Here is an 18,101-nt window from a genome sequence, read left to right as displayed (position 1 = left end):
CTCGACCTCCCAGTAACAGCGACCAGTCAGACCAGTTCTACACAGCAGCTGAGGATACCAGTCAAACCTCTCTGGATGATCAGGATATGACTGATCCTCCTCCACACATGTCATCTTCCTGTTGTTGTCAGACAGTTTGATGTTTCTGCTGACTGTGTTTGTGTCGACTGTGAGCTCACAGGAATCTGATGGAGAGAAAAAGACACAACACAGCTGCAGTTATTAATGTGTCATCAGTGTGATGATGACATCACAGATGTGAATGAGTGATGTCACAGTGTTTTCATGAATGAAAGTAAAAAGACACTCACATCTCCACGGACCTGGTGTCAACCATCGGACTCCAGCAGGCTCCACCCTGAAAGGAGGAGGGGGGTCAGAGCAGCACATCCTCTTTCAGCATGCAAACATGGACATGACATGACTCTCATACACAGAAACACAATCTGTCCATCAGGCTGCTTCTCCCTGTTCTCCCTGAACCTCTTCACCTCTGCCACTCTCCTCACACACTGAGAGTGAGCCACAGGATGTTGGTGTGTGTGAAAGAGGACCACAACATCTGAGAACACACACAAACCTCCTGTTGGATTTATCACTTCATCTTTATTTTATTGGATGTTGTTGCTGTTTCCTGTGGGCGACCTTACGCTTGCTGTTTGATCCAATGTCAACTTGTGCTTATGTTTCTATATTATAGGACTTTTGTATTTGGACGTCAGAACTTTTGAGGTCCGATTCCTGTTTGAAGCTTGGAGGGCTTTTCTGAATCTCAGCTGCACAGTCTGCTTTTTGTTCTTGCTGTGTTTCTGCTGCTTTGTTTTACTGTGCAAAGAAACAAATACAATTTATACGTAATAAATCAATCAGAAAACATTGGACGTTGGTTCCCGACCTCTGCCACAAAACCAAGTGACAGAGACTCCCAGACTGTTTCCCTCCAGAACCTCACAAGTGTCACTGAAGCTGTTTGTGATAGAAACAGTTTCATGGTTTCATGTGTTGACATGTTCATGTTACTATAGTTTGGTGCTGGATTGATATCTGATGTATACTACAGCAGTAATAGTTACTGTGAGGAGAACTTCATGTCATGTTTGATGCCAAGTCATCAAAATTGTGGCAGCACTTTATATTAAAGTCTTCAAAGAAAACAGCTACAAGATGTGCAGAGCTGATCTCACATGGCCCGGTAGCACCACATCACTGAGACCTGAAGAGAAAGCAGGTCGGAGCCACTACGGGTGAAGGAGACTCGGCACGGTGACTTAGTAAAGGTTTCAAACCCAGAACCTGTCTACACTGATCTGTAGTGTCTGTCCCTTTAGTCACTTATTGTTCAGTGTTTTAATGAGCAGCGGGATTTGTTTGTTGATCAGGCTGACTGACAAAAGTTTGGACAGGATGAACTTTTGGAACCGATCCACTTCATCCATTAGTAAACTTGTTGTTCCTGCAAACACAAGATTAGGGCCCGGCTACATTACAGGTTTCAATTCAACAACCAACGTTTAAGACAGAAACAGCTTCCGTCTGTGCTCTCAGGTCTGTGATGGATCAGTGTCGCCCCCTGGTGGGTAATTAGCTGAAGTACAGTCAGAGACACTGGAGTACATCAGAGGAGGTTTTAGAATAGTTCATGTTGTAGTCAGAGATCGTCTGAAGTCAGTCTTTATTTCTTCACAATAGAAACTTGAGCACATCTGTTCTGTCAAATTATATATACTACATGTCCTTTTTATTCTCAGTGCATGGCTCAGGCTGCATTCTCAATGTACATTTATCTTTTAATTACATTTTCTAAATTCAAATCCAAATTAAAAATGTCTTTATTGGCACGATGTAACACAAACATGTGGCCAAAGCAAGAAAAGAAGAAGAACACTGTAGTGTAAAGACTAGTACAGTAGATGAAAACACAACATAGATATAAGTGTAACCAAAGCTGACAATAACAGCACAACACTAAATAATAAGTGTCATCACATATAACATGAACAACTGTCAGCTGACTGTCACTCACTGTCCCTCAGTTTGTGGCAGCAGAACATAGACTGCTGCTGGATCACAGCTCTTTGGGTTCTCCCCTAGGACTGTTCATGTTTCTGCATCTACTGGCTCAACAAAGCCTTTCTAATCTATTACATGTTTAACATGTAATCTATTACATGTTTAACATGTGTTTCTCTAATATGTTTCTACTTTTCACATGTTGTGAGGAAGTGCTGCTCTGTTGTTGTTGTGTTTTATTGTACAGGCCTGATCTGTATTTGCTCTTTACATCAGCAGATATGAACTAAAACAACAAGGCGTGTACTGAGTTCACTGAGCTTCATGTGAATTGTGCTACTATGCAAACTGATATTATATAATATTGTGTCTGTCACTTCACAAAGAAACAAGTCAACATGGTGACTACGTTGTGAGGAAGGACGCCCCATGACACCACAGCCAGCAGCTGTTCTGACTGATGGTATCCTCAGTATGCTGCTAACACACATGAGGCCACTATCAATGGTGGAGGATGAAGGAGTGCTATGTGCACTTTAGAAAACAAACTAGATTTTACTTTTGCATTCTTCATGTAACAAACATTTTAGAGGTGTGAATCTTCAGCGGCCTCACGATTCCATTACGATTCAACTGTCAATGATTCTCGATGCATCTCAGTGTTCGTCATCCTCAATGATCTATATCACTGCACACGGCTACTGTTCATCATTTAAATTCATCTTTTATTCTGAAAGTCCCTCCAATGCATTTTGCAGACTACAGCAGTCTACAAAATGAAAGCTGAATCTTCTCCATCATCAAACAAAACCTGTATCCATCTGCAGCGTCTTTCATGTTTGTCTACAATAATATAGTTTTCACATGGCAGCTTTAAGATCCAACATTTACTGACTCTGCTGCAGACACCTCTCTCAGAGTTGGACAGCAGAGTTGACAGCAGCTCCTCAGATCTCGGCTGATTAGCTACTGTAACAGTTATTATTCATGGCTGCAGACGTTAGCTTAAGGAGAAAATGACCAACGTGATCAGTGATTGTTGTGAGGCAGAAGTCTCGTCCAGTTCGTGCTTCACAGCAAGTTCATAAAATCTTATGTGTCTCGAGATTAAAAAGATACTCTTTTTTAATCTCTCTCAGATGATCTCTGCCTCCCTCAGACATCCCTCCTACATCAGTAACGTCAGTCAGAAGTCCTCCCACAGTTCAAAGCATGGGAGCAACATTGTGATGAAACTTTATTGTCCAGCTGAGGCCGAAAAATCAACAATCAACATGAGCTGCAGACTCTTGATGATGCTCTGTCTCTGCATCATGATGCATCTTATAATGGAGACATTTCATCACCTCCAATACATTTATGTTGCTTTTACAATTTGAAGTTGAACTGAACAAGACTAAAGAGAAAAATGTAAGAGATTTTTTTTATTCTTTTAATAAAATGCTGGAAATGTAAAAATAAATCTACTTTTATCTTTTAATGTGATTAATGGGTTATGAAAATAGTTGTTAGTTGCAGCTCTATAACTTGTGACAACAAACACTACTCTGTGTTGTGTTGGTAGGGAGTGAGTCTCTCTGGTATGTGACAGAGCTACGAGCACGTTGCTGCAGTCACAGTAAAGAGCTGCTGTTATTACTGTAGTCGGACATAAAGTGTGTGGATAGACTCAGTTAGTGACTGAAACCATGTGTTGTTTGCTGCCACAGAAGAGAAATTAAAAGTCCATTCATGAAATGTCGTCACGCCATCTTCCTGCATTCAACACTTCCTATAAATCATTCACAATAAAAGTCCTGGATGATGCAGTTATTTTAAAACTTTTATTTTAGCAAAAAAAAATATCGGGAAATATTGGATTTCCACCAGCAGAACCTTAACAGACTCCAGAACAGCTGAAAGTGAAACTGAGTCAGCAGCTACGAGCCAGGCTGAAGTAAATTACAACAGCATTAAACCAGAGGTCCACCAACTACTGTAGAGAGCTGCAGCTCTGCACAGGTCACATATCATGTTAATCAATGAAGCAGATGATTGATCACTGAATGTTTTATTTTGTCTTTTGATTTTGCTGGCGGTGTAAAACCCTGAAACTTTCCTGACCCTGCAGGCTTTTATAATGATAACTACCCAAACTCAGCTGGAGCAGCAGTTTCCTCATGACAGGAGCCAAGACGGCACCACTGAGCCCATCTTAAATTAATCTATGCACTGCTGCTGTTATGGTAATGTGACAGGAATGTTCAACCTCATGTCATCTAACGTTGTTATTGGACTGTTTTATATCTTCTGTTCACTTTAAACTGATGCCATAGAAAGTTGTTACAGTCTGTAAATTGTTTCACACTGAGGCAGAAATAAACTGTCAGTGATGATCTAGAATGTAATTACTCCAGTGGTGATAAAGATCCATGTCAGAACCATTTTAAGTTCAAAGTCAAGCACTTTGGCAAAAACACTGATTCTCAAGTTCAGGGAAAGAGTTTCTATGACAAAACTAATTAAATTAATGTATGTGTCACAGAAATCTTTTGAATTTGAGGTTCAGTATTTTCTGATCAGACATCTGATACAGAGGGTCTATCGTTATCATTAATATCATAACACAGCAGTGACGTGGTGGAAATTAGATTTAATGTTCATGTTTTGATAACCCTCTGCTGATCTTCATATGTTTTTATTATCTTCCTCTCTTCAATAGTAACTCTTGGCTTCAAGCTATGCTGCCTTTTCTCTGACCTGAACTGAACAACAGCAGGTGGAGTAAACAAAGCAGATGATGAGGTCTGTTTGTTTTCAAGGTGTTTCCCCGATGTCCTTCTGTCAGTCTAAACCGGCGGATACTCTATAATGATATGGATGCTGTTATCATGTGTAATGATTGAGATCCTGACCCACCAAACATCCTCAAAAGAGACAAAGTTACGTTTTTCATTCTAAATTACATAATTAGATAATTACCATCAATAAACTCGATGCTGTCTGATTCTGTCACTCGCGGGGATGGGGGCTGTGTTCTGGGGTAAGGTTAAGTGAAGTCTCTGTCTGGAGGGACTGACCGTCACAGAGATTTATTTTTCAACACAAAGGAGAGTTAAAGATTTTGTTCAGTGACAGATGCTGTTTTTCAGGCAGAAATGTGATTTAGAGTCGGGAGGACGGACGAGACGACAGACGGGAGGACAGAGGACAGACAGGAGGACAGACGCTTCTCCACGTATAGCTGCAGTATCTTTTTCCTCATATAAGCTGCCAAAGACAGTTACAGTTACTATTAGGGCTGGGCGATATGGCCTTTTACTAATATCCTGATATTTTTAGGCCATGTCACGATACATGATATATATCTCGATATTTTCCCTTAGCCTTGAATTAACACTTTGATGCATACAATCATGCCAGTATGATGATTCTATGTGTCTACATTAAAACATTGCTCATACTGCATTAATATATGCAGATTTCATGGATTAAAGCAAAAAAAAAAAATCTTTTGACTGAAATGTTTTTTCGAGCTGTAGCCAAGTCATATTCCCAATTTGTAATTTGTGAAATATGTTACAGGACACGCTACTTGACACGTGCTAAAAAAATAAGATATGATTTACGGCCTCACCCCACACACTGTTCTCTAATGCAGACATCAAGTTTAAATATTTGACCAACAGTGCCATTTTTTTTGCCAAGCTTCCCTCAAGTTTTACTCTTTCAAATAATCAACCATCGACAGAACTTTTCAGTACGCTATTTTTCTACTTCTTCTTCTCATCATCATTATTATCAATTACTATTATTATTAATAATAATAATGTTTAAAGCGAGCCTCTTATCGTTTAACAGAAAAATACATCATACAAACAGTAACTACAGCAACTTTTGCAGCTATGTCAGTCTGATGGCGAGTTATCACCTTTCTGTCATCACTAACATACTGTTAATAATCAAAGAAGCTCTGAGGCTTTACATTTGTTCTATATGTTATAATACAAGATTTCAGCATTGAGCTACAATCAGGCTACATTCATGATTTTGTACAGTCAAACTAACCAGAAACTTATTATTGATCGTTGTAAAGTTTCAGGGCGTTCCTGTAACCATGGTAACTCATGGTGCCAGAGGGGAGGGAGAGACGCTGAAGCCGTTTACACAGATACACTGCAAACAAAGTCCAGACTATAGTTGTTATTTCACACATGTAGCACACAACAGGAGACTCTCCGTGTCAGACGAGTTCTCACATGTTGACTAAACTCAAAAACTAATTGGTAACGTAGCAGCGCGACGAGTCCTTGCTAGCTAAGCAGCTAAACGTTAGCGCCGCTCCGTGTTTAGATCCCGCCCTGTGTGGGTCACTGCACTGTCATTGGTCAGACGCACACACGCTGTAAACGATACCATTGGCTGTAGAGTGTGACAATCTGTCAATAAAGCTCAACCAACACTTGTTCCCCTCCGATCTACATCGATCTCATAAGTCGCCTCTGTGAAGTTTGAATGACGGAAATCTGTTGTAGCGACGGAGAACTTTAATCCATGCATACTTTACGTCCTCCCTCTTGTACCCAAACCACCGCCAGACAATGGAGCCTGCGTTGTTTTTCTTGGGAATTAATTCATAGCACCTGCTGCTGCTGCTACCTGAGACCTCTGCTGCTACATGCTGCCGGGCGTATGACGTTGCACGCACGACAGAATGCGATGTACGTAACTAGGTGCATTTGTTTTATCTCTCTGTGCGGAGAAATGAGAGAGAGTGAGAAATACCTGTAGTTCAGTGCCCGCGACTAAAAGCAACTGTGTGACGATTGAATGTATACTCGAGTATTCACAATATAGTCATTTTCTACATCCCACAGAGAACAAACCGCAATACATCGAGTATATTCAATATATCGCCCGCCCTAGTTACTATGTTACTTTTGTTTGGTCCTGTTATGTTGCTTTGTGGGACATTTCTCTTTATTGAGGTGAGTGAAGGACCAACATGCGCTGATCAGCACCAGAGCAAAATTTCGCCCCTCACCGCTTCTGAAAAATTCTCACAGAGGTGGAGGCGGAGGCGGAGGCGCAGCACTGTGAATGGGGCTACTGACTGTCTGTGGCTGCAGCAGGACTCTACATACCTGAGAGTGTCCAGTCTCCAGCCTGGATCCTCCAGTCGAGCAGATAGCTGCTTCACTCCTGAGTCTCCTGGATGATTGTAGCTCAGGTCCAGCTCTCTCAGATGGGAGGGGTTGGAGTCCAGAGCTGAGGCCAGAGAAGTACAGCCTTCCTCTGTGATCAGACAGCCTGACAGCCTGCAGACACACAAAACAACACACATTGCAGATCAGCTGAGAGACCTGATAATTCAATGCACATCTGTGTTTAAGGGTTTAATGTTTATAACATAATTATCAGAGGCAGAATGAAACCATCCCCACATTCCATGTGAATGGGACTTCTGTCACTCTCTCTCAACCCAACCAGTTGAGACAGATGGCGGCCAACCACTAAGCCCGGTTCTGCTAGAGGATTCTGTCCGTTAAAAGGCAGTATTTTCTCAACACTGTGTTGAGTGCTTGCACGTGGGGGACATGATGGGTCTCTTAAATAAATCAAATTATATACGGAGTATGATCAAGACCTGCTCCAATTGTTATGTTACAAAAAATAATGAAATAAAATAATAAATCCTGACCTGAGGGTTTCAAGGACACAGTGTGGACTCTTCAGTTCAGCAGAAAGTAGCTTCACTCCTGAATCCTGCAGGTTGTTGTTACTCAGGTCCAGTTCTCTCAGACTAGAGGACTGGGAGCTGAGAACTGAGGACAGAGCTTCACAGCTTCTCTCTGAGAGGTTACAGCCACTCAGTCTGGATAAAGAATAATGAGCAGAACAAGAAAATTATTTGTATTTGGGTCAATAACAGCACATTTACTGCATTCTGAAGAAACTTCTCCACACTTACAGAGCTTTGTTGGAGGCTTTGACCACTGGCAGCAGCCTCAGAAGAGCCTCCTCTGAAGCAGAGTATTTCTTCAGATCAAACACGTCCAGATCTTTTTCTGATGACAGTAAGATGAAGACCAGAGCTGACCACTGAGCAGGAGACAGTTTATCTGTGGAGAGACGTCCTGATCTCAGGTACTGTTGGATCTCCTCCACTAGAGAACGATTGTTCAGTTCATTCAGACAGTGGAACAGATTGATGCTTCTCTCTGGAGACAGACTCTCACTGATCTTCTTCTTTATATACTCCACTATGTTCTGGTTGGTCCCTGAGATACTTCGTATCTGTGTCTGCAGACCTCGTAGGAGAGTCTGATTGGTCTCCAGTGAAAGACCGAGGAGGAAGCGGAGGAACAAGTCCAGGTGTCCATTTGGACTCTGTAAGGCCTTGTCCACAAAACTCTGGAGGTACTGTGTCAATGCAACTTCGTTTTTTCTTGCTTCAGACTCCTGGGAGTTGATGAGATGTTTTGGGTCAGGTTTGTCTCTTAATAGTTTAGACCACAAGGATTTTGACTGCTTTTCTTCTACTGGCAGATTGACTCTAGAGTTCATGAATGTCAGATGGACATGAAGAGCAGCCAGAAACTCCTGAACACTCAGATGGATGAAGCAGAACACCTTGTCCTGGTACAGTCCTCTCTCCTCTTTAAAGATCTGTGTGAACACTCCTGAGTACACTGAGGCTGCTCTGATATCAATGCCACACGCTGTCAGGTCTGATTCATAGAAGATCAGGTTTCCGCTCTGCAGCTGATCAAAAGCCAGTTTTCCCAGAGACTCAATCATCTTCCTGCTCTCTGGAGTCCAGTGTGGATCTGTCTCAGCTCCTCCATCATACTTGACCTTCTTCACTTTGGCCTGAACCACCAGGAAGTGGATGTACATCTCAGTCAGGGTCTTGGGCAGCTCTCCTCCCTCTCTGGTCTTCAACACATCCTCCAGAACTGTAGCAGTGATCCAGCAGAAGACTGGGATGTGGCACATGATGTGGAGGCTTCTTGATTTCTTGATGTGGGAGATGATTCTTCTGGCCTGCTTCTTGTCTCTGAATCTCTTCCTGAAGTACTTCTTCTTCTGTGGGTCAGTGAACCCTCTGACCTCTGTCACCATGTCAACACACCCTGGAGGGATCTGATTGGCTGCTGCAGGTCGTGTGGTTATCCAGAGGCGAGCAGAGGGAAGCAGTTTCCCCCTGATGAGGTTTGTCAGCAGCACATCCACTGAGGTGGACTCTGTAACATCAGTCAGGATCTCAGTGTTGTGGAAGTCCAGAGGAAGTCAACACTCATCCAGACCGTCAAAGATGAACACAACCTGGAACTCTTCAAAGCTGCAGATTTCTTTGGTTTCAGTGAAGAAGTGACGAACAAGTTCCACCAAGCTGAACTTTTTCTCTTTCAGCACATTCAGCTCTCTGAAAGTGAATGGAAATGTGAACTGTATGTCCTTGTTGGCTTTGTCTTCAGCCCAGTCCAGAGTGAACTTCTGTGTTAAGACTGTTTTCCCGATGCCAGCCACTCCCTTTGTCATCACTGTTCTGATTGGTTCGTCTCTTCCAGGTGAGGCTTTAAAGATGTCTTCTTGTCTGACTGTTGTTTCTGGTCTGTGTGGTTTCCTGGATGCTGTTTCAATCTGTCTGACCTCATGTTCATCATTGACCTCTGCAGTCCCTCCCTCTGTGATGTAGAGCTCTGTGTAGATCTGATTCAGAAGGGTTGGGTTTCCTGCTTTAGAGATCCCCTCAAACACACACTGGAACTTCTTCTGAAGGTTAGATTTAAGTTTATGCCGACAAACTGCGGCAAGATGTTCTAAATGAACACAGAACAAAAACGATCAAGACATTAATAAAGAAAATATGACAATTTCCTTCCCCTAAAATAGCACATATAAACATGTTTTCCATGTTTTTCCTCCATCTGTTGAGACAAACTGTCTCATCGATCCATCATGTTAAATCTTTAGAGAAATCCTCTTACTGCTCTGCAGACAGTCAGCCAGCTCCTCCTGCTTCATTCTCCTCAGGAAGTGAAGTGTGATCTTCAGAAATGCCTCTCTGCTGCTCCTCCTCTGCTCTTCATCCTCACCATCCAACACCTCCTCATCCTCCCTTTGACTCTCTAATGATTCAGAGGGATCTGAACTCAGAACCTTCTGGACCTTCTTCAGCTCGTTCTTCACAAAAGTCACAATGTTCTCCTCCAGCAGCTGAAACAGAATATTATGTGAATGACAACATTTAACATCAGATCCATGTTGGACAGATTCGCCACTGGTCTGTAAAGTGCAGCAAGGAGATTATTGTGAACAGACTGGATGAAAAAGTAGTTGTTGTTCATGTACAGACCATAAATATGGAGTCCAGGTGTGTCTGATGCTGCTGGACAGACGGACCTCTGGGAACCTCTGAGCTCTCCTGGTCGACTCTGTGGAGGAATCATGAAGAATCAGTCACATTGTGTCTGCAAATCTTTGAATCAGATACCAAAAAACTAAATTACTGGTTTGTTTTTCGCACAAACTTGATTTTGATATTCAATTTGTCTGATTTGTGACCCGAAAGTCATTTATTGACTTTTGTGTGTTGATTTTGGGTGATTAATGACACAACCGCCTAAATATAAAGAAATTAATGAATTCATCATTTGTAAATATAAGCAATATTCATGTAGACATGACTTGTAGTAAGAAAAAATACTTAAAGCCTGAGTTTAAAAATGCTCCATGTAACTTTAGACCCGTTTGTATAACTTTATTATTTTTGCATATTTAATAAATATTGTAAAACTGTAAAATGTTCCATCTTCAGTTCATAACTTTTTCTCAAGTGTTTAAACTATATTTAAGAGATCAGAAAATGAGTTATTTGTTTTTATATATTTTATATCTAATCAGCGGATATATCAGTTATTAGAGTTTTTTACTCCTTAATATGGGTTTTGGTACCGGCCCCATGAAGTCCAGATGGGTCGGGCCCTTGTAACATCAGATATAACACACAGCCCTTCCTCTCCTCAGCAGCAGGTCAGATTTCAGCAGGAGGTGAGTCACTGCTGTTTGTCCACAGGAGGAACACTGTCCTGTCAGAGTTGTTTAGGGACGGACATGAAGAAATGTGAACTTGTCCTTTAATACTAATCCTGCTCTGACCTCCATCATCACTCTGAGAACATGAAGACCATCAGGACAACTGGTCAGACTGGATTTAATGAGGACAAACATCAACAGAGAGCAACATGACAACAACTTACTGTCTGTCTGAGGAATGTTCTTGTTTGAAATCAATGATCGCATCCTTTGACCCGTCACTCTTGAGGGAAACACAGCTGGGCTCAGGTCCAGGTCCTGGTCCAGGTCCAGGTCCAGGTCCAGGTCCAGGTTCAGGTCCAGTAGAGGCTGGTCTCCTGTAGGACAGAGAAGAAGACCACCAGAGATGTTGATTCACTTTCTAGTCTTCAGACACAGAAGTTTCTGTCCATAAAATAGTGGAAACCATCAGGAATAAACCTTCAGAGAATATTGGACCAAACTAATTCAATAAAGTGAAATGAAGAGTTGAAGACTGGTTCTATTGGGCAACTTTCTAAAGTGAGAATATAAATTAAACTGAAGAAGAATGAAGCTAAAAATAAACATCAGGTTTCAAAAAACATCTTTCTCAAAAGTTAAAACATGAATCAGTCACATATTAATGTTATTAACAGCTCACCTCTTTACAGCAGGAGCTGGTTGTCCTTTAAAATTAATGAGAAGATCATTTGACCGGTCACTCTTGAAGGACACACAACTGGGCTCAGATCCAGGTCCAGGTTCAGGTCCAGATCCAGGTCCAGGTCCAGGTCCAGGTCCAGTGGTTTTAGAGGGAGGGCCTCCCTCCTCTCTGTCCTCACACTGATTCATGCTGCTCATCTCACACACACTTTCATCTGGAGAGGAAACACAAATCATTCATCTGCACATCAACTGAACATTAATTGACTATTATTCATTTCAACCAAGAAAATTTGAACATAAAACAATTATTTCACAACAAGAAGTATAAAGTGACCTTTGAAAAAGAGAGAAAGGACAAAACGTTTGACACAGTCAACAAATAAAATGAAAACATTCAAAACTAAGATGAGCAGCAGAATTACACAGCGCAGCTCCTGATTGGTCAAACAGTTTCTGCAGCAGCTGATAATATCTTTTGTTCACAAGTTGATTGATCTGAGCTGCAAATGTCAGTAAACTGCATTTTACATGTTGTAATGTGTTTGTGTCAGTAATGTTACCGCTGGTTTAATGGACTAAATTCAAGAGGCATGAAGCAAAGATTACACAGCAACACACACACACACTGTCTCGTGTGTGACTACTAAATATGTTACAAGCTCAACAAGATAATATAATATATAATATAGACCTATGTCACGAACATTACACTTGTTTACTTTATGGTTGCGAGTGTGCTTCACCTGTGTGACGTAACCGAGGTCTGAGGTCACATGACGTAACACACCGTGGAGTAATAATATGAATAATGAGAAGAAGTTAAGCTTCTACAGTGAAACTCTAAATACTCAAAGATGTTTAACCAAGGTAGTTAAACTGTCGTCAGTCTGTGTTGGCTGTGTTTCAGTAAGTAAGCAAGTATCAGCACACAATGGTGGATATTCTTATCGGCAGTTGTTTCTCCTCCGTCGTCCCGAGTTTAAACTTAAACGAGTTCGTCGAGAATTAAACAACGAGCTTCACTTTTTGTGCTGTTTCCGGTGTAACAATGAAAAGTAGAGCTTGTGTTAGCGAGTCGAACATGTTAGATTCATTACATTACCTTCAGCTGGAGGTTCAGACGGAGAAAACTATCTGCAACACACCTGTCAGAGAAAGTGAAAGTAAACTGTGAGGAGGAAACAGCCAGAGAGGCGTGTGACTGACTGGGAGTCTTCCTGTTAGACTGAGGGGGCTGCAGCACGACCCACAACGAGCTGACACATGCCGAATTTACAAGAAGGCTCAAATAATGAAGAATCAGTCACAAACAGCGTTTCAGGAGGTTATAAAGTGTCTCCTAACTCAAAAACTCACTAAATGGAGAGATTTCATAAGGGAGTCTGGGGGTTGACATGTTCAAACTGTTAGTGACGTCGCCACAGAGGATTTCTGGGTATTGAAGTTCCAATCGAGAGTAGAATGTGTTGGTCAGAATGTTTTCACAGCTGATGTGGACACCATTCATTATTACATACGGCACATTTTCAATGAATATCCTAGAATATATTTGTCTGTGTGATGCTGCTGTGATAAAAAACAAATGTGTTTTTATCACACTGGAACAAAAAACCCTCAGACTATACAATCTGTGATGATGCTCACCTGGTTTCCACCTTTTTACATGGCAGCAAAGAAGCACTAGATGGAAGCAGAATTCAATTAAAAAAACATATTTAAGGATACTTTAAGGATATCCACATATTCCTAACTATCTGAACCTACTTGTTAATTTGGCAAGGATTATAAATACAATATAACCAGACTACCTTAAAAAGATCGTCTGTTTATAAGAGTTGTTGAGTGAGGAGAAACTTTATAGAATTTGTGAAACAGCTGCGACAAATCCTTAGTCATTGGTGACTTCTTGTAAATTCGGCTTTAAAATGCACAACATTAGGATGTTTATTTCTTTGTAAAACGTGTCAGTTTCCACCAGCCTACATTAAACAGTAACTACTGTGATATGAGCTACTTCTTAGTCATGTTGAATATAAAAGCAGCTTTGTTATAAGATCAGTTCAGGGCTGGATGAAGTGTCAGAGCTGTCAGACTGAGAGCGCAGGACACGAGATTCACCACAAGAGGGAGCTAAAGAGCAGCAGAGCAGAGGAGAAGCACCACAAGACACAGAAACATACTTTAATAAATGTCTTTGACCTGTTTCACTGTTTTCTGTCACTTTACTCGTTTATATTTTGTTTTTATGTGTGATTTGATTCGGAAAGTGCTCCATGAATTATCATCAGGGGTGTTGAAAGCTTCTATTTTTCTCCTTTTTGTTCATGTTCTTATTTTTCTGAGTTTAAAATGATCCTCATCTGTATCTACCCAGAGCTGCTGTCAGATATTAAAGGGTAAATTCAACTAAATAGGAATTCAGTCCTCGTCTTTTCAGCTCCGTGCTGATGGAGAGTCAGGTGAAGTGTCGTAGTCCACAGAACATCTCAGGAGCTCAATTAAACTTTGCTGAATTAGTTATCAGAACTTCCTGTTTGCAGTGTGCCTGTGGATATACACGCTACTGTCACCAGATTACTTTCATACTGATGGAAACTTAAAAATGTGAAGTTTCTGAGGCAAGCAGCTCAAAGATTTCTGAACCATTTGTCTTCCACATTAGTGAAGTGCTGGGAATCCTCAGTAACCATGGTGACCATGCCTCATCCACATCAGTCTTCCCTCCTGATGACAAAAAAATGCAGTATTCAATTACAGATGTCATTAGTCACATTTAAAATATAGATTAATGCTGTAGTTGTATGTTTGTATGCCGTCTTATCATTGCATCCTAAAATGGCTTACCTGAGCTTGGTCCACCTTGGTTGGTCTCCTTGTTCCCATGTAAGACCCCATAATGCCTCAGCATAGAGGAGGTGTTGCTGTATCCAAGTTCTTTGGATCACAGACACTTCACCTTTTAAAATACCAGACATGAGAAAGAAATCAGAACAAGGGATATGCTGTGTTGCCACATTTAGTCATTACTGTGTATACATTATGGGAGATCAGCTCAAATTGTTCCCAGACAGGGAAAATCTTTTCTTTCTCGCAGGTTCCATCGTAAAGTCAAATGACACCTGAATAGATCGCAGAGAAAAAACAGAAACTACACAAAATGTGAGGTAACGGGGGACCTCCATTGCATTTCGTTGCCCCTTAAATCTAGCATCGAACGCCAAAACCATGAAACAGTTCCTGAATCAGTCACGTGGTACGGCCGGCTCGTGAGGCTTCGAACAAACCTCGATACGCGCTTCACAAATATCTTCCTGGACTACTCGACACAGAAGACACATCACTACGAATGTCACACTGAGGAACAAAAGACCGTCTGTGTGGCAGCAGCTCAGCTTTATAGGCTACAGGTGGCTGATCAGGTGCACTGCAGTGGCCCCGCCCCCGGAATGTACCATTTCTGTGGGGGAGTCTGATTCTCTTTGAACAAATCCAGTTCCAGTGCCTCAATTCATTGATTCAATCAATCAATCAAAGATTTTAAAGTTACTAAAATTTCCTCCCAGTAAAAGGTCTGAACCTCACAAAGTCCAGCTTGTGTCTTACAGTCTTCCCCACATTCAATGTTCAACACTTGTACAGTCATCAACCAGATATTTTACCAGAAATAGAAGTCGTCCCAGGCGAATTAATTTAAGGCCTTTATTTCAAGTTAAAGAAAACAGAGGCCTCAGTATAAAAGCTATAAAAGGTGAAAACAGAGCTCAGAATAACCTTTTTTACGCTTCAATTAGACATTTCAAGTGAAAACACGTCAACATATTCAGAAAACAGTCAATAAAAAGTGCAAACAGCCTTTTCTCTTTGAATATCTGCTTCTTTTCTTTGACTTGTCTTCCTGAGAGGAATGGGCATGTGATGGTCCTGCCACTGATTTCAATCTTGGCTGAATGGAGTCGCTGCCGTTCTCATGCAGATCTGTAGGTGTTCACCTGTGAGCCTGGAACCAGACTTGTTCTTCATGTTGTTGACGGTGGAAAAAGCCGACTCACAGCCGTCAGTGGGTCCAAACGTGGTCCAGGTGTGCAGTGCTGCTTTGGTTAGACCATGAAAACAGTGTGCAGCAGCCAGAAAGCAGCAGGTCAGTGGCCTCTAAATGCTCTTCATGCATCACTTCCTCACAGATCAATGAGCTCCAGCTGCAGAGATCCCACATGAGCCCACCTCAACGTCTGTGTCACCTCCTGTGAAAAGTTCTGTGATGAGGAGAGGATTGTGGGTCAGCAGGAGGAGCTGCTGCCCGAGGCTGAAGCTGTCAAAGCTTTTACTGAAGTTTCCACTCAGCTTGTGTATGAAGTCAACACGGGGAGGAACATCTCTCTCAGACTGAGTGTGTTCTGCAGCTTTGGGAAGTGTGTTCACTCTCCTTCAACATCTGCTGTGAGAATGTGCAGCTTCCTGTGGAAACATCCAGCAGCTTTCATCCAATGAACCACTGAATGTTTCCGGTCCTGCAGCTTTAACTTGAGCTCATGAAGGTGTGATGTGATGTCAGCCGACACAGCAACCGTCTCCATGTTGTGCTCATCTTGCAGAAACAGTGAAATCTGTGTTGCTGTCTGACTCTTGAGCTGCTCTTGTTCATGACTTCAGCGCACAGAACAGTGTGATGGATGAGACGGTGGTGAGCTCTGAGATCAGGGTCGTCTTCTCTCTTCCCACCATGGCAGGGGCTCCATCTGTGGTGATGAGACCACCTGGTTCAGATCGACACCTCTCTGTCTCAACATCTCCTTTATTGCTGCATATATGTCCTCTCCTCTCGATGTGTCTCAGTGGTGTTACAGACAACAGCTCCTCACAGAGCTCTTTATCATCTCTGGGAAAAGATGGAAACATTTTAGAAACAGGTGAGCATCATCAAAGATCATCTAGACTCTAGACGATCTTTGATGATGCTCACCTGTTTCTAAAAGGTGAAACCAGGTGTTTCTACTGACAGAGGAGATCATTCCGGCTCCGTCTCCTGCTAAGACCCTCAGACTATACAATCTTTGATGATGCTCACCTGTTTTCTAAAAGGTTTTCCACCTCTTTCATTCTTCCATCCTGGATATTTTCAAAGTAAAAGTGATCAAACAAAAACACTTAAAACAATAACAGGAAGTTAACAGTAGAAAAACACCACATCAGCAAAATGAGACAGTTTAATGAATATATACATAATAATACAGACTTGTTTGTTTGTTTTGTATTCTAATCAGCTGTTAATATTCTGTTTCTGTAATAAAACATCCTGATAAACAACCTGTTTTTACATCCATCTGTTTATTATGTCACCATGGAAACCATCAGATGAGTTTATGAACACGATCACAGGTTTTTTTTTCTTCTCATCATTATAAAAACACATAAAACAACCAGAAACATCAACATGTGAGTGACACACATCTTGTTAAATAAAGCTTCAGAGACGTTTGATTTTACGTCCTGAATGTTTTTCAGGTGAAAGTGTTGAAATATAAAAACTGAAGTTGTATGGAAAGTATGACACGTGTTATTTTCAGAACATCAGTAAAGGACAGAGTAAAATAAGATATTTAGATGTTCTGTAGATACGGGTCGCTCCACACCGACTGACCCAGGACCTGCCAGCTCATGTCACACATTCTTTTTAAAGACATTTGTGTTGAAACTTTTGTTCAATTCATGACAACTTGTAAAATCCAAATAGTTGTTTTGTCTCAAATTTCACCAAAATCCTGTAATTGAGTTTAGAGAGTCAAAGTTGAAAAATCCACAAGTTAAAAAGTATTTGGAGTTCAGCTGCACGATCACATTCACTTCATTTAAGTTTCTACATGAAGTGTTCTGGAGAAGCGGGAAAAGTTCTGGATTGTGGGTGAGTTGGCTGGTTGGAACGACCCATAATCACTACATGACTTATTGATTCACACACATATTGAAGCATTGAACATATTTGGTGAGAACTTAAAGCGTTTAACAAAAGAAATGAAGAGAAAATGAATGATTGAATGTGAGTGTTAAACAAATGAGTCACATACAGATTGATGAGAGTCGTCAGGACAGAAGATCTCTGAGTCCCACTGATTCTGTGCTGCCACCTGCTTTCATTTCATCATCAATTCATGTCTCAGCAAACTTTTACACTCATTCTGTTTTGCTTTTATTATTTATTTGTTCCTTCTCTAAAAGAAAACATGTTTAAGCTTTAAGAATATTAAAAATCTGTTTTAAAAACACGTCTTTTATCCTGAAACAAGTCAGAATAATAAAATAAAAAGAGGAGTTTAAGTTGTGCTCGCTGTGCTGCAATCACACAGAATAATACTTGTTTCAGATATTTTCTAAAATCAAGTCAAAGT

The 18,101-nt window shown here is 41.2% G+C and overlaps 1 protein-coding gene and 1 long non-coding RNA gene across 2 annotated transcripts; both read right to left on the bottom strand.

Moving 5' to 3' along the window:
- Nucleotides 1–7,147: 7,147 nt before the first annotated feature.
- LOC115577243 (ribonuclease inhibitor-like) lies at nucleotides 7,148–7,848 on the bottom strand (the record flags this gene model as incomplete). Its single annotated transcript, XM_030410233.1, has 2 exons — nucleotides 7,148–7,307; nucleotides 7,691–7,848. Coding segments are annotated over 2 exons (318 nt in total), but the record flags the coding sequence as incomplete, so codon positions are not given.
- Nucleotides 7,849–14,322: 6,474 nt separating this feature from the next.
- LOC115577256 (uncharacterized) lies at nucleotides 14,323–15,189 on the bottom strand. The gene is made up of 3 exons (XR_003983063.1): nucleotides 15,003–15,189; nucleotides 14,563–14,674; nucleotides 14,323–14,442 (listed from the first exon to the last, which is right to left on the bottom strand). It is a non-coding gene; the product is annotated as an uncharacterized LOC115577256 (long non-coding RNA).
- Nucleotides 15,190–18,101: the final 2,912 nt, after the last annotated feature.

This window comes from Sparus aurata, chromosome 24, assembly GCF_900880675.1.
Source record: "Sparus aurata chromosome 24, fSpaAur1.1, whole genome shotgun sequence".
Lineage (NCBI taxonomy): Eukaryota > Metazoa > Chordata > Actinopteri > Spariformes > Sparidae > Sparus > Sparus aurata.
Note: the sequence above shows the minus strand (reverse complement) of the source record. Positions and strands in the feature narration are given on the sequence as shown.